The 17,321-nt window shown below is 43.1% G+C and overlaps 1 protein-coding gene across 2 annotated transcripts in view; it reads right to left on the reverse strand.

Annotated features, from left to right (window-relative positions):
• The window catches only part of LOC135899774 (carbohydrate sulfotransferase 9-like), a 30,399-nt gene extending 14,196 nt beyond the window's left edge, over positions 1 to 16,203 (reverse strand). For both annotated transcript variants that reach the window (XM_065429105.1, XM_065429112.1), the window contains exons 1-4: positions 16,040 to 16,203; positions 11,821 to 12,473; positions 8,676 to 8,841; positions 1,206 to 1,258 (exon numbers count right to left, since the gene is read on the reverse strand). In XM_065429105.1, the coding sequence (XP_065285177.1) occupies positions 1,206 to 1,258; positions 8,676 to 8,841; positions 11,821 to 12,473; positions 16,040 to 16,141 (974 nt within the window). In that variant the 5' untranslated portion in view covers positions 16,142 to 16,203. The remainder of the gene's footprint in view (positions 1 to 1,205; positions 1,259 to 8,675; positions 8,842 to 11,820; positions 12,474 to 16,039) is intronic.
• Positions 16,204 to 17,321: the final 1,118 nt, after the last annotated feature.

A 17,321-nucleotide genomic window follows, 5' to 3' on the forward strand; every position in this document is an offset into this window, starting at 1 on the left:
AAGTTAGTAGAAGCACAATGGGCTGTATTTCTTCTACTTCATTTCTGAAGTTCATTTAAGCACAAACTGCGTGTAAATGTGGGAGATTTCTTTGAGCTGGGCAACGAAGCAATTATTCCTAAAGGGACATTAAAGTGAAAAATGATTTCTTCTGCATCAGTAAATTGCCGTTCTACAACACCAAAAACACCACTCTTACAATGATAAGACGTTTCGTAAGCCAGAAAAAGTGCAAGAACGAAATACGGGCGGCGACGCCTACTTAAGTTTCTGCACTTGGGGGCTGTGACGTCTATGATTTTTATGGCATCTTCTAGGGCCTATGAATTACATATAGCGGTACAGATTGAGTACATTGTCTTCTAAAGGAACCAAATATTAAACATAGCAAGTTTCAGGAACCTTTATTCAGCCAACGCGGCCCAAATGCGAAAACATACTTTGGAATCCCTGACGTCACGCTGAAGTACCGGCGCTGGGGTTTCGGCGCGACATTCGAATACTGCTACTTGGACCTTCATTTTCTCATCTAATAATCAAACTATTTTTTTAAATGACTGCCTGCAGGGTTCTCAAACAATGCTTCATTAGTCTAAACTGATTAATTGTTTCGCTTTACTCTCCCTTTAAGCATCTCAGCCGAAATTCACTATACTCGGGTATATCATCATGTGCTCCCTGCAAGGTACTCTAAAACAGCACTTTACGTGCTATTGAAGCTGCGTCTTTTGCTTGCATAAACTTTGACCTCACGATGGTGTATTATCATAGGGAAAGGTTTCAAGAAAATGAACATTTTAATGACAGAACGCAGCAGAGTAGCTAGGAGTTGTGGTGTTTAGATCAAGCTCTCAGAAAAGGTACTGAAGTGTTACCTATACGTTATGTTCAGAAGAACGAGTACAAAAGATATAAATTTGGTGCTGGTATAATTGTAGCACTGGCTAGTACTACGAGTGGGATACTTTCTTGCAATACATACTGCGTTAGATATTATACTAACTGCCGTGCGGCTATAGACGTCGTCGACCTCGCTGGTTCAGATGTACCAGCTGTCACTGAACATTTGTTACATATTTCATGGGTGCTTGATGCCATAGGTATTCCGAATCATAACAAAGCGAGTGGTAAAGTTTTTACACGACACAAAGTGAAATGTAGAAGTTGTGAAAAACAAATAGAGCCAAGAACTTCGAAATTCTTACACATGTAACGGAGTCCAGATTAAGCGGAATGTTCTCCAAGCAAGCCTTGGTGCCTGAGTTTGAAAAATAGTGGGAAAATAGCGCAGTTTCACTGATTAGTTTGGAAGCGTGTCAGTCAAGGACAATGTCGCTTTATAATATCAAACCTCTCACCATGTCCATTTTCATTTTGTTCTACACTTCTTAGCCCACTGCGGCCCACATTGTCAACTAACTTTTGCTTCTACCTGTTTCTCCCTGTACATATTCCTGGTATATTGCGGCGAGCTCTCTTCAAAAAAGTTCTCCAACATTTCAAGAGCGTGCACAGAAATTATAATCACATTGTTTGTTAGTGATGTACCATAAAGCGTTTTCCTTATATATAGCTACGAGACGGGTACCACACGAGCACGGAATACGAAACAGAAAATAAGCACAAAACCGCGGGCCCTAGATTTCTTCATTCGAAAAAGGCGAAGGCATTCGTTTCCAGCGAGTGGCAGGCGGCTTTTACATGGAGCTGTAAAAGCAAATTGTGACATGCGTGTTGACCGTTCCGCCTGCGAGGCAGAGCTGATCGCCGCTTGCGTGCAAAGCGCCGACGTCCTCACTGTGACACAAACACGCCGGAACGCACTTCCGCATCAAAAGGAGCACAAAGTTAAGCACTTGCACCGAGCAGCCGATGTAGTTTCGAAATAGTGTACTCAGCTTTCGTACAGGTTATACATTGTTGAATCTTCCGAACGATGCGTTATTTGTTTTCTCTTTAACCTATACACTCCCTCCGTTGCAGGTGACTGAAAGTAGAGAATTTTACGAGTACTGGTGATAGGTAGGAACAGTTATTACTAACAAACAAGTAGGCCGAATTCAAGGAACTTCGGAGGAGACATACCCTTGTGTTGTGCTGCAAAACATTTGAAGAGCCAGTGGCAGCTGTCGTGCCTTCTGCTAGACCATTGTGTTCTTTTGTGTGCTGATACATGACAGCTCGATCTTGTGTACCTTTCACTGTCAGCATCCTTTACACACCTGGTTGTGAAAACTTTTCCTTTTTGGAATATTGCGAAAGAAATTGATCACAGGTTACAAAAGACACGAATAGGATGTCCATCCTTGCTTTTTGTGCTACCATGTTACGTGACTCTATGTTCTAACACAAACAAGCGAGCATTAAGGAATTACGTTTTCTATAGAGCTGAATTTTTAATCTTCGTTTTGTTTAGTACTTTTCATAAGTATTCCGACCAATTTTAACACATAAGTATTTGTCCCTGCATATTATGGGATCAATAGACACTCGGATGCTACTATAATAACATCCGATTTGTAAATTTTGTTCAAGAATAGCTCGAGGTTCAACTACATACGACAGGTCAAAGCACCATAGAAACAGCGATATTAGCTACGCTGTGTGAAAATTGCATTTATCGAAAAAGGAAAAAAGAAAACATTTGTGGAAATCAGAGTTATATATGTAATGTGCTTTTGAAATTTTGTTCCGAGTGCTCATCAGAACTCGCTAAACCAATCTCTCAAATTTCGCTCGAGAATAAAGTAGATTCCATTCAGCTCGCTTTCTTTTCTTTGTGTCAGTACAATGTTAATCCACCACTGCTGAAGCAGTTAAAATAGCAAAGGCCTCACCAGTTGCCATGAAATATATTCAGCAATTCTCAACAGTGCGCTTGAAAGAAAACAAAGAGGACAAATTTTGTATTAACTGAACGTGCGATTTATCTACAAAACTCTGATTCAATAAGTTTCGTGATTGATCGTCATCCCGACGCTTGACAAATATTAGAAGCATCAGCTGGCTAACAAGGTGGCAACTGCTACAGTATTAATTAGGTCACGGTAGTTATTCAGGTGAACTTACGATAATAGGTGCGGTGGACCCTATATTGGTAAACGTATTTTAAAGGTGTAAGTGCACTCTGTAAAATTATATTGGCACAGCGAAGACTGATTATCATAGTGCTCGTAATAGGAAGTAGCGGGTTCATCGACACGCTAAAGTTCTTAGGAATAAACTAGCTCTAAAAAGTAATGTATATATTATCTTTCTACGGGTTATGATCAGAACAAAAAGTAAGTGCAATGAATTGTGTTCAACGACAACTGCTCTGGAATGAACCAGGAAGCTCCATAAGCGCAATCGGTTATTTGGATGAGAACCGGAATACTTTGTCGGGCGTTCTTAAATATTAAAGAAGGAGACATTGCAAAAAGAAGCTTTCGATAATAAGAACGCTGTTAGGAACTCTTTTAACAGTCTCTACTCCCCCTTTCCCAGACCACCATCGCAGGGTAGCAAAGCAGACACTCGCTTGGTTGACCTGCCTGTATTTCTTCACGTTTTTTTCTCTTTCCCTCTTAGCAACCTGCCCATTCTAGAATTGTGTTTTGTGCGTGAGTTAACGAGCAGACGTTATTCTGTGCTAACCTATCCTAATCCGATTCCTCAGACAGCGTATGTACCATTTCAAGAACAGCATCTGCAACTTGAAACCTAATGAAGCGCAAAGGGCCATAGCGCGCGACCTACTTTCAGAAAGATTCACGAATAAACTTACCTATAGAACACTCGTCCTCCTCGCAGGCTATTGCTGTTTTGTCTGAATTTCTCATTACGAGAAATAAGATGAGAGCGCGAACAGCGTAGGCCATAGTGCGGCCAATGGTGTAGTGCTTGCGGTCGCATAAGACCCAAGTATGAAAAAAAAGAAAGAAACAGCTGTGTAATCTGCGTTTCCGTGAAGAGAAAATAGCGTGAGTTGCGCCATTGGGAGTGACGTTTCGCCCATCGCTCGCGATTCCGCGCATTTCTTTATTTTATTTTATTTTTTAGTATTCATCGCGTGCTTAACCAAGGGGGTGCGCGAATGGAATTTTGTTTTGGTTCCGTGTTTCAGCCATACTTATTTTTTACTTTGCATTTCCGAATTCCAAACCTGCCATGATGGCACGGTGCCTATGATATTCTAGTGCGGAGCACCCCGTATTTTGTGCGATTCTTGTCGACGATGGCCGCATTCTGATTGGGGCGAAATATAAAAAAAAATACTAGCATGCTTCGATTGAAATGCATGTTAAAGAGCTCCACATTGGCCAAGTTATTCCGGAACCCTTCACAACTGCTTCTCTCATACGCTCACAGCTGCTTTAAAACGAATCAAACTCAATACCAGAAAGTATTTTTTTCGTTGTGTTTTCTTTTTCTTGTTTTTTGTGCATTTTTTAGTTACCAAGAGCTCAGCAAGGTATATTGCAGTGGCGTTTGGGTGTTTACATATCGTGTGAATAAATAGCGTGAACTCACTTCTAGGTGATTTTAGAACAGGCATTTATTCGCCGAGCATGCGCTGGCGTGAGTTCACGGTATAGCTTCTTCGAATAATGATACAGGCTGCAGAATACAGTGACTCCAATACTTGATGTAGGCTAACAGATATGTTCGTCATTTCCTCGTCGTTTTTTGAATAATGGTCCAACGAAAAATTCTCTTAAGTTAGCTTGTAGTGAGAGGACTCAGAGCAGGAATTTAGAGGAAATAAATATGTAAAGAAAATGTGTTTTCGGGCCTTATTTGTCACAATCACGATTCGATTATGAGGCACGCCGTAGTGGGGGTCTCCGGAATGTATTTGAATCAGCGAGGGGTTTTTACGGGCACTGAAAGCAGATACCCGAACGCTTTGAATTTAGCTCTCACGCGAGTGCGGCTACCCCAGTCAGGATAGAAGCAATCAACTCGTGCTCTCAGGCACTGGTACTCTGAGGTTTTTTAGCGCACAAAAAGGGACGAGAGACAGTGGCAAGACGCGGACACAGCGCTAATTTCCAACAATTCGACAATTCCAACAATTTTTTTTTGATCAAGACCCATAAACTGGAATGGCCACTGCGTATTATAGTGTCGCAAGGTAGAACTTGGCAAAAGTCCGTAGGGATTTTTCTTCAACGCAAGTTGAAGTTGCTTGCAGTGAATGATCCCTTTCTGACCAAGAACTCAGAAGAAGTAATAGGTTACCTGAAGACGCATGTAGACAGTAATTTGAAAGCTTTCTCTATAGATGTAAAATTTCTATATTATTCACTGCCACATCATGACTTATTAGTATGTGTTCAAGAGGCTATTGATGCTTACGATGAACTGAAGTTTGTAAACACCATCTGCATATCTTCACAAGGTTTTCTTGAACTATTGTCTAGGTATCTGCGCTCGACGTTCTCCAAGTGGGATGGAAGTGCTTATCTTCAGAAAGAAGGAATTTGCATTGCTTCCTGTATTGCGCCAAATTTAAGCGATCTTTATCTTGCTCGTGTAAACGGGATACTGGATGCCAAATTAGAAAACTCAAATGTAAAAAAAGGTGCATAGGTACTTTGACGACTACCTTGTTTGTCTTAATGTCACGCAAGTGCTAGATCTTTTCAACAAGTGTTTACAACCGCTCACTCTTACGCATGAAACGCCACAGGATGGTACTTTGCGATTTCTCGATATAAGAATGTTTTTTGAGGGACACCAGGTGTGCTGGGCATATGAACCAAGGTCGAACAAAGCGCTACTGCCATTTTCATCGGGCCTCTCTAAGTTTGTTAATAGGGGGATCGCAAAGTCAAACCTAATGAATTCGCTTCGCCGCTCATGTCCTCATAAGTGTTTGTCCAGTTTTCTGGCGCAAGTGGATCGCCTGAAACAGGCCGGTTTCCCGCAGCATATCATCACAGCTGTGGCCGAAGGTCTCCTTAAGACCGCAAAACGCGGGCGACAGGATGAACAGTTTACTTCACCGGAAAATGTGCGAGTGAAGCAGAAACGCGCAGTAATACCGTACATCCACAATATCTCGCACAGACGGAAGAAGATTGGCAATAACGCAAATGTAAGCGTCCTCTTTTCAGCACCAATCAAGCTGTCCAACTTGTGCAAGGCCAGCTGCTGTGGTTCTGAGAAGCCCAGTTGTCGGACAAATCACAAGGAATGCTACGTTCATTGTGAGAACAATATCGTGTATGAACTGCTCCTGTCGTGCGGCAAAAAATACATCGGCCAAACGGGAAGGTGCGCAAATGACAGGTTGCATGAACACACAAATAATGTGCGAACTGGAGGAGTGGGGCATCTGGGTTTTCACTGCAGAAAGCATGGGTACAGTCCCATTTATTAACAGTGCACAGTGATAGGAAGAAGCCCTGCGCAAACAACACGTGAGATTATTGAAGCAGCGAAGATCGCTAGTTTGGGGAACGCTTGTGTTAGCGCGCCTTCAATCGATCTTTCAAGAAAAGAATTCGATTTTTTAAACGTGGCACAGAGGGGGGCCTGATGGCGATTACATTTTAATCTTGCAATTACAAAAAAAAAATGACTATGCATGGTCGTTCTTTCATTTTTGATATCATCTTAACTTTCCATTACACATGTCTCGTTACTGTCTCATTTGATTAGAAATCAGTACATATGCGCACGCCTACGGTGGTATCTGTTACCTATATGTATGTGCACCGCTTCGTGCAATAAAACAATCGTTGGAAGTTAGTGCTGTGTCCGCGTCTTGCCACTGTTTCTCGTCCCTTTTTGTGCGCTAAAAAAACCTCAGTTATGGAATACCAACACGCCCTAACCTACGCTCTTTCAAGTTACATTACTTGTACTCTATCTCCCGAATCATTTGCAGCACTGCCCAAAGTGCGAGGCGTACACCGCTGATATAGTTGCGCAGCGGAATGTACTTCCGGGATTAACTGTCTGATTGTTGTCGGGAATAGAGAGCTTTATTTTGCTTGGTACATGGTACGTTAAAGGCTGTAGCTGACATGTTAGGACCTTTGAGCAGGCATGTCGAATACCGGGAATCGAGTAGCCGCTCAGCAGACGACGTGGTGCGAATGAGCCCATCTCGAGGGGCATTCAGCCTTGCTATCGGCTAATAAGTCATCGAGCTTCCACGGTGCAGCTAACGACTTGTGAAATGGAGCACAGCTACCGCGGTTTCTCAGCTGCATTTAAAGAAAAAGTGTAATTGCTTGGTGAAAACTAATTATGTTGTTTATTTCACATTGTTGCAGTATGTTCACGAAGTCATGAGCATCTACGCGTAAAATGCACGAGCACGCTTCCGTGTCACATAATCACGCGTAAGTTGAGCCAGTATGAGTTTGCCTCTTCGGTAGCTGGAGTAATAGAGTCATGCCGCAACCATCCAGGTAATGAATATTTTTGCTTCTAATATGCTCTGGGAACGTTCTCATTTAAACATCCGGTGATTACAGATAGCTAGGACTTGGAACTAGCGCTTGCAAGGGCATCGTCAACTCAGGGTCCTTGCGAAGTTGCTTGCAGCCGCAGGCGTTTTGATGCTTTTATTATTATTTGTTACAAAGGGTTTGCTGAAATTGTCTTTTGTTCGAATGAGTGCTTTTGTTATTCGATGCCGTGGCCCACACGAATTTCACTAGATGCGTGCCCGTTTGATGCCAGTGGTAAGCGTTCAATTGATCAAAATTATTTCTGCGGCTTGATATTTTTGCAGCTGTGGCGTTGGCTGTTCTCAACGTATCTTCGCCTATCTATTGTTCTCGTCAAGGCTACATTTCAGCGAAAGGATAAAACGAGTACTGAAAGTAGGATCTCCTCTTTGAGTAGAACATGCTTGTGCCCCTGCGTGCCTCACCAAACTCAGTTTTGATCCATCGATTATTTCGCTAAAACGTACCAGCGTGTGGCCGGCAAATGGGGGCAATGTGCTGGCTCTAGGAAGAACAGATCCGCAAACAACATTACAAGAATGGGGTTCCGTTGGAATCGTGCTCAGCTATTGCCTTGACTTTGCAAATGCGGACAAGTTAGGCTTTCCCGTTTAAATGTAACGGTAAAAGCGTGTATACTTTATATCAGATCTTTGCCGCAATCAAAGCGACCAAGCTCTCATTGCCATCCATACACAGTCAGAACGGTTACAAATCCACCGTGTCATTCCTGGGTAGAATGAAATACAGGCGTACTAATCTTGTCTGCACTCACTGGGCTGTAATGCTACATTGTACTTAGGTTGGAATTGTAACAGCACATTACGGATGATAAACTGCTACAAAGGACTGCAAATGCATTTGCCAAATGACGATACTTGTACCCGCAGAGCCGTCGCGAGATGTAATCAGTATTGCAGTATATACACACTTCAAGCACACTGACTGAAATGTATTGCGGGTCACCGTGTCATCTGAATGATAGAATTGGCAGGGCTTTATCTCGTGCACTCTCAGCAGAGGCTGTGGCACGGCACGTGTTTCCCAAAGCGTCCTCTACTGAACACAACAGAAGCATACCTATTTCTTCATTTCCAACGCAACGTCATCATTTCTTTTGTACTTAAGCTTTCCTTAAATATCTCAATGCACTGGAGCTGCATATCCGCTAAGTGTGTAGCCAAATAACTCGAAGTCATACATGTAAATCGCATGCAACAAAAGCACCTGCTGTCGCGTGAGCTCTGCGAAATAATGCGCAGAATCAGCGTCGGATTCTTCAGAAACTGTCTTTGTGTTCTTCTTTGGGAACGACCAGCCGGCTAGTCCAATCCTTGGCAGCAAGGAGGCCAGGTCTCGGTGAAGCGATTCCACCTTCAGAATGATGTCGTACCTGACCAGTGAGACCAAAAGCGAAAACGTTACTTCTCCGCATTTGAAAATGCAATCGTGTTTACAAAAAAGTGGTCCCACACACAGGTACGCGTAAATAAAGTACTGATTTTTAAGAGTATGTCACTTGCATGCTTGTTAACCCATGAACAGCACCATTCTGATGAACCCCGCAAACACAAGGAGATGGAGTGGTGTTTAGCACATTTCATAAAGTAAGTGCCCTCAGCACACGGGCTGTGTAATACATACATAATTTTAACGATTATGTACCTTTATGAGAAAGAGAGACATAGCAACATATATTTAAATGAGGCCTCTACACCTTTCAGCAAGGGGAAGGGAGCTAGTTATTGTTCACTATTGAAGCTTCACACGCGAAGCTTCACAATGAGTTAAGGGTCCCTGATGCTAGCCCCTGGTGGCACCCAAGCCTCAAACGACGTCACCTCCTTGGGCCAGCTATTTCCGCAATGCCTTCAGTCCGTCGCATTCCCAAGCAACGAGCTAAACGACGAGCTATTCTCGTTAGGATGGATAGTTGGGTGTGTTGGTTAAGCATGATTTCTGAAGTGAAGGCGCTAAAATGACGGAGGCGCCCTGTGTGTGTGTGTTTCTTCTTTGTCCTCCGTCACTTTAGCGCCTTCACTTCAGAAATCGAGCTATTCTCGTTAAGGCATTTTTGTTTCGCGTAAGAGGAGCTTGACTTCTAACTCAATCACTCAGAGGAGTAGAACCTCGGCGAAGCGGGAAAAAATTCTGGCAAAGAACTCTCTCCATAATGACATAATCACGAAGGCCACAATGCGCGAGAACAAGAAATCTAATCAAATGTTTGAACATTGGAAACCCGGAAATTCCAGGTTTTAAAGCGATAATACGATGGCTACTCGAGGAGAAGCCTGTTTGAACAAACGGGAGAGTTCGGCGTACCATACACATTTCTTTTAGCGAATTCCGAGTGTAAGCGTCGGTTCTTGCGAGAAGCAATTTGAACAAGCTGTAAATGACACTCATGAAATAACAATTGCAACGTGGCCATGCAATGTTCAACGAGCGTGACCGCATGTTGTTTTGAGAAGGGTAACTTCAATGTTCTCAAAGAAGCGAATTCCTTAATCCACTGCCAACTTCAACGCCTGAATATCACCGGTGTGCTTTATTGCCGGTTCCAAGCCATTAAATTTGTTGCTGGCTGAAAGCGAAATGTGTGTGTGAGAGAGATAGAAAGAGAGCAAATCATAAAGGAAAGGTAGGGAGTTTAACCAGGACTGAGCCCGGTTGGCTACCCTACACTGGGAAAAGGGAAAAGGGAACGGAAAAATTAAAAGAAGAATAGAAAGTCTACTGGGGATATTGTTCGGTCACTCAGTCCGGATGACAGACGCTGACTCAATCCAGTAGCTTTCAAATATCGCAGCAGAGCTTATGTGGCCTTTTGTAGCTGCGATATGCGAGGCCGTGGTCCAAAGATCTTGTTCAAGGTGAACCATGTTCTATCTAGCTGATTGAGAGCTGTGGAGAGGTCATGTCTTTCATTTTCAAAAGATGGGCAGTAGCAGAGTATATGTTCTGACCCTTGTTTCTCTACCTTTATCGCGGACCGACGTAGCCCAACACCTAAGCAAGGTAGCACACTGTATGACATTAGAGAAGTTACACACACCTGAATTCACGCAAGAATGATTGCATTCCCTCGACCCCTTTATGCAACTGCGGCTGTTACCAGTGCTTCTGCGAACTGAGGAAACAATGCTGTGCCACTTATGCTTGGGCGTCGCATTCACCAATGCATATACATTTTTTATTGGAATGACTGATAGCACCGACTGCGATTCCTGCGGTGTCGAGGAAACTATGCGAAATGCAATGTTGCGTTGTAGAGGACAGCAATCCCCCCAGTGAACTCAAGACCTTTTTTCTAGATGAAATGTACACTTCATAGATTTGTCAAGTGATGTGAACTAAACACTGTCATCAGCATCATAATAATCATCGTCATAAGAAGCCTACTGCATGCGGGCTTTTTGGCGAAGGGCAGTGTGAGTGATCTGAAGTTGGCCCCTGCCTTGTAATTGATTGATTCAATGTGCGCAGTTTTTTATAATCTCGTCACAGCATCAGTTGTCTGCCGTATTCGGCTGGTTCGATGTAATTTCGCTACTCTAAGCAAAGCTATGCATATCACAACATCGCTTGCCCAACCACTCGTACTTTTCGTATTCTAAGCTACATTATGAGCTAGATCCGTGCGATATCTAATGTGTCGTACCCTGCTTTAGTTGCTCACCAAAATATGAATAGTAAAGAAAACTAATAACTCGAGCTGGATTGAATGACCGGTCTTCCGTAACAACAAATTCGTCATTAGTAGCCAGCATAGAACTTCTGCAATGAAGAAAATGACAAATGAAAATTTAGAGGAACGCTAACTAATTGGTGGTACCTCTCGTACAATATCAGCAATGGCTAATTCATAGAGAACGGTAAAGAGCAAGGTCACGTGTTGATCAGGTAAACTCGTCCGCTTTGGCGGGGCGATTCCAATATAAGCGCCTCTGCGTCTCGGCGGAAATTTCTTACGCATTAAAGCCATGTGTTGGCACTCGGAAAAATACTGTAAACCAACAGAAGAAAACGTGTCAACGTAGCTGAGCCTAACACATTTTAGTACCTATTTAAGTATACGTGAGCTGACTAGTATAGTAATGATCGTTTTAGTGAGAGTTATCCAATTGAATTGAATTAAAAAAAAGTACGCATAGAATCTTTCATTCCATTTGTCCTTGCGCGGTCCGTATATATAGATCTCTTCTGATATTTTTTTTCTAGTCCTCTTAGCTACCTTCAAGCCGATAAGTTAGCAATGTGAGAAAAAGTTCAGTATAATACGACTGGCATATATTTCCTAATGCTACTCGATAGAACAGTGCAGCCACAGCTGAACAACCACTTGATATTGTAGTAACAGCTGGATTACCTCATGGTACAAGGCCGGCATCGGCGGGTGTAGGGCGCCCAATGCGGGTCCCAGGTCTCCGCAGACGTGTTCAGTATGATGTTCACGAATTCGGCGAACGTGAAGGTCCCGTTGGGCCCACTACCACGGAAGCCGCTTCTGTACATTCTTTTGGCGCCCACGATCATCGGCCGTGTAGTGCGAATCTTGTTCACATACGCCGAGACCAGTCTTTCAAACGGGTGTCGCACTGTGATAGCCTTTGTGTAGTTGGCGACGAGGTGGTCTCTCACGTAGGCGCTGGGGCACCGGACACGAAACCTTCGCCGGAAGGCGCTGTAGATGCCGTCGGCGTCGGCAGCCACCGCGGAAACGTTCTCGGCCAGCAGGACGAGGGCCTTGATGCTCGACGTGGCAGCCTTCGGTACGGAACAGAATGCGAAGCGCCTAGTGTCCACGAGATAGAGAGATCGCGGGCCACGTGTGCACATTGAACTGCTTACGTTCGCCGAGTCATCCACAGAGCTCTCTGCCTGTAAGATGCCGGCGTATTTCTTGCAGTAGGCCTCGATTCGGACGAGCCTTCTAGCTAGGTCGTCCACCTCACTGCGTTTTTCTTTTTCTCCCGGGTAGACGGATCGGTTGACGGAAGCGCTGCAGTCGCACGTTGAAAGCTGCGTGGAATGAAATAAATTGATACGGAAAATAGTTTCTTTGCAGAATTCAAGACTAAAGCTTTCGCACGGCTTCTTGTGTGAAATTGCAATTGAATTCACTACGGGCAGTGAAGCACTCATCGCATTTCAGGAATGTGAATTACAAGATAATCATGCTCAGCTGAGGAAAATATCAAAACGAGTTCTGAAGTGTACTTTCGCTGATCCTATCGAATTTCTTTTCTTGAATGAGGATGAGGAAAATGATGATCACTTTATGGGATCCCCTTTGAAACAGGGCGGTGACAAATAGTCACCTACCCTGTTTGATTTAATCAGGTATGCTATGTACGTTTCTTATCTAAAATATTTTGTACATCTCAATACTTTTCCCTTGAAAACCTACCTCGTACCTCTAGCTGTGACCATAAGGTATCCGGCCATATCAATATCTTCCCTGATTTTGCTGCACAACACACGAAACGCCTCTTGCTTATGTCGACTGCTGACCGGTTGACGCTTCCATCCACTTTAAACCCAAGCGCTTCTGGAAGTGTACATTACCAACGGTTCTTACTTGGTGAAACCTTTCACGTTTCATTAGGATTTGCTCATTGGTCTCCGAATTTTCGCTGCAGCATACGCGGGCCTCATCTTATTTTGAATATTTGCTGCGGTGTGTTTTTGTTCTTAAGCAACCGGCTCGAGCCTCAAATAGCAAGGCACTGCCCTTTGTCTTATCGAGCAGATTTTCCTCCTAATTTCTTTCTTCTCATTCTTGTAAATATTTATGGTTCTTTTTGTTTCGATTCTTTGCATCCACTTAACTGTGTTTGCCTCTCTCACATTCTCATCACTCATTGTTTTCTGTACACAGTTTCAATCAACCTGTACTTGATTGTCAACATTCTTCACCTTTTCCTCCATTCTGTGGCTACGTTTTCAGGTACATATACTTAAGCACTTTACTGCCCATTTAGTTTCATCCAATCTGTACTTCCCTAATTTCAAAAGAGGCCCAATACATGTCACTTTGCATTGCCTTATTTGTGATTTTACTGTGGGCTCCCAAAACCAACCGGCCTACCGATCTTTGGTCAACTGCGACATGATATCGGACTTTAAGCATATAATGACATTTGTGAACGTTAGCGCTGGCGTCATGACTCTTTTTGATATTCCACGCACCACGTAATTCTTATTTTGGCCCCACAGTGTTCTGTGCTTCATTGCTTCAGCATTCCGCTTCCCCTTTATTTTCAGATTGTCTTTGTAGGTGTTTGGGTGTTTCCTTCGTTCATGTATACGACCATGTGATCATATTGCTTGACTATAAGTATAACTTGCTGTTAGATTGACACCATGTAATTACAAATCTATTCAAGAAATATCGTAATTTCTGATTTTTTGATGGATAGATTTGTCACTGCCTTGCCACACATGTTCGCAAGTGTCTGTGAATTTGTTTTATTGTCCGCTAGTTGCAATATGTCGTCCAAATACATCAGTCCAGGCGAGCTTTCGTCGCACCATTTGTCCATTTCACATGTGGGATAAATCAAAGCCATATTCATTGTGTTCCAGACATTTTTATGTGCCCTTAACATAAACTGTGAGCAACAACGGAGACAGAGACATCCTGGCTTGATCCTTTGGAGAATTCCCATCACTTCATTACCTCTTCCACCCTACCACACAACTTGCACTCGGTTGTCTTTACATATCTGTCGCAGCAGCTCCATGAAATCGTCATCTATGCATTCGTGATTCAGAATGTCCTATTACAATTCCATGTCTACGTTGTCATAGGGTCCTCTAATTTCTAGAAATACAATTAGATAAATATCTATTCTGAGCTATTGAAATCTTCATGCACTGAGTTAGTACAAACATTTCCTCTAAGCGTCTGCCGAGCCTGAATCCGATCTGCAGTTCTCGCAGCACATCATTTTTCTCCACCGACTTGCACAGTTCCAATTTTATGGCTTGTATTGTCATTCCATGCATAACCGACGTTACTGTGATTGGCCTATACACTTATCTTAACGCAGGCAAGCGTGCCCTTGTGTGTGCTCGCTCATAAATAATGTAGACGTGAACTAATTAAGAAAGCACACATAGTGGTCCTGAATGTAGACATGGTGCCTAATGCATCCCTCTGAAAATTCAGTGAGAATTGCCGCAGAAACTATGCAGTTCTCAGCGGGTATCCAGAGCACAAAATGTTCGAACGTGTTCAACTTGGACAACATATTTTGGTTAAATTAGTAAAAAAAATCGTGAACGAATAGTGCTACTATCATTTACCTGCAGTAGCGATAAGAGCCGTGATTACGCTATTCGAATAAAAGTGAAAAGCAACCGCTGTTGAAGCAGATCAATTAATGGTATCACAATAAAAAAATTACGCTGTTTTGTAAAGCTCGCCTAGTTCGGTCCTTTTTTTTATTATCAGTGTTCTTGGGGTATAACAAATTCATATAGAGTGCAGCCTATATATAGAAAAGCACATAAATGATCAGTCTAAGGAACTGCAACATGACGCCATAGTGGGACGAGCATTCCTGCGTAAAATAAAGAAATAAAACAAAGCAGAAAACGCTTATTTTTCTTTCGCCTAATGCGAAGAGCAAGAGGAACAACAATTACCCGAAGCGCAGCTGGCGCTGAAACTCTGCGTGCATCAATGTTGAATATTGATATTTATACTAACACTTGTACAATATTCATCGTTCTTATTTAACTTGGCCACATCCACATTTAGTTTAATAGTTCTTGTGTAAAGATAAACGTACTAACATATATACGTTTAGGATTTAGGCACTAATAATAGTGTTATCTTGCGGTTTATCTAGCCTACTAAACACCAATGCATAACAATTGACTATTCAGTGTCATTCAAAGCATAATAAATCTTTATTCATGACACGCACCAAATAACATTAGCTTAGTGCAATACCCGCTGTCTTCGTAAGGCCTGCAATGGTTACTTGTTAAGCACTGTAAGTGCGTCAGTAGCGTCTTAATACTCGGGAAAACATGCACATAATCAGTAAAGCTTCTCTTTGGAAGGTTATATACCTTGTCATTAGATGCTCCACGAAGTCATAACTGCCTTCATGGGTTGCCATATTAATACAATTGCTAGGTCTAATAAGGCTTCGAACGCCGACATCTTTGAAAGTCTCACTTTCTGCGCGCATTGTTTTCATGGTAGATAGAATGAAGAGAACAGAAGGCCTTCGATAAACTATAAAGTGATACGCCATTGTTTAATCAGCCGAGTATAACCCTCCATTCACGAAGGGATTCAAGCGTACGAAACGTGCCTCAATGTAACTTCGCCACTCCTAAATCATAAAGGATGCATTGTTACAAAAGGCACGCGAGGGCTGTCGGTTTGTAGGAGCACTTCGCCACAAGAATCTCGCCCACTAGAGCGCCGACTTCAAGAATAGGAAATGCGTAATGGACGACATCCGGGAGCCTATGACACATCGACGGTGCGAGCTCACCTGCAGAAATAAGTTAGATGAGCCGGAAAACAGCAAATCAGTGAAAAATAAAACAATGCAACACAACACCTTTGCAAAGAGCCGATGTCGTCCGACGATAGCCAGATTCGCCAGCACTACAGCAGCCACGACGAGGGCTAGTATGAGTGGCTTAAACGGCGGTATTGCCATGGATAAAAAACCGGCCTAAATCGAGCGCAACATGCCTGACTCGGTGGCGAAAATTCTCGCATACTGTATACGGCCGGCGCAAGTCGACGATGGGCACAGTTGTCAAGAGCTGGCAGGCTCAGTTGCGTCGCCGGATGAAATATGAACGCTTCGTTCTCCTTTACTCCGTCGTCGTTCTTGGGCCTTTCTCGTTCTCGAAAGGCACCAGCTGGAGCTGACGCGACGTGTTCTATGGAAACACTGCCCATACTCCACGCTAGTGAAGCCCTAATTCAAGTCAGACGCGCAAGGACGAATAAAGACGCCAGATTTCCAACCTACAATGACGGGAGATCAGTAACGAGAAAGAAAAAAAATAATGCGACAAACTGTTATGGTGACACATTTAGGTGTAAAAGTAAGAACTGCAGGTGTTCCCTGCTCGCGCGTCGTCTTTTTTTTTCTTGGATAAAAGGAAGCATTTGCCAAAATAGAATGTATAAGAGCGATTGAATGACGACGTAGAAAGAAACATATACACAGAGATAGCGCTTCACTTTTAACTATAGATTTTATTTTCGCACGCATCGACGTATATATACCGTACGAGCGGGAACAAACGCGACAGGAAAAAAACAGCATTCAGGGGTGCATATGGATCAACCGTAGACGTGTGCAAGGCATTGTGAAAACATATACTGCAATGGTTACAAAGATAAACCATGCAACCGTATCTCCTTTTGAGATAGCGACATTTAAGGCTTTCTCACACACCTTTTTTTGTAATTTTGCAATCTCGTAGGCTTGCACAATCTCCCCTGTCATCCTGCTTCGAGCCCCATACAGAACGGAAGTACTTCAAACATGGGTTTGCAAGAACAATCTCGGCAATAAATACCCAAATGACCCGAGATTACCGTAGTGACGTTATATCGATGCTATTTTAATCTCTCATTGATACATCTGCCGGTTTGGTCAACATACGTTCTTCCGCACGAAAGTGGAATGGCATAGACAAGGTTATGAGTGCAAGCTACAAATTGTTTGCGATGCTGAGTAGAACATGCGCGCCTTTTGTTATTCTCTGTATTAACCTGTTTACGTAGCTTCTTTAGACGCTAAGGCGCGAAGAATAACTCCAATGTTTGCCACTATTCTCCTGAGATTATGCGAAATGCAAAGAATGTATGGTACCCCAGCA

The sequence above is a fragment of the Dermacentor albipictus genome, chromosome 10 (assembly GCF_038994185.2).
Source record: "Dermacentor albipictus isolate Rhodes 1998 colony chromosome 10, USDA_Dalb.pri_finalv2, whole genome shotgun sequence".
Taxonomy (NCBI): Eukaryota; Metazoa; Arthropoda; class Arachnida; order Ixodida; family Ixodidae; genus Dermacentor; species Dermacentor albipictus.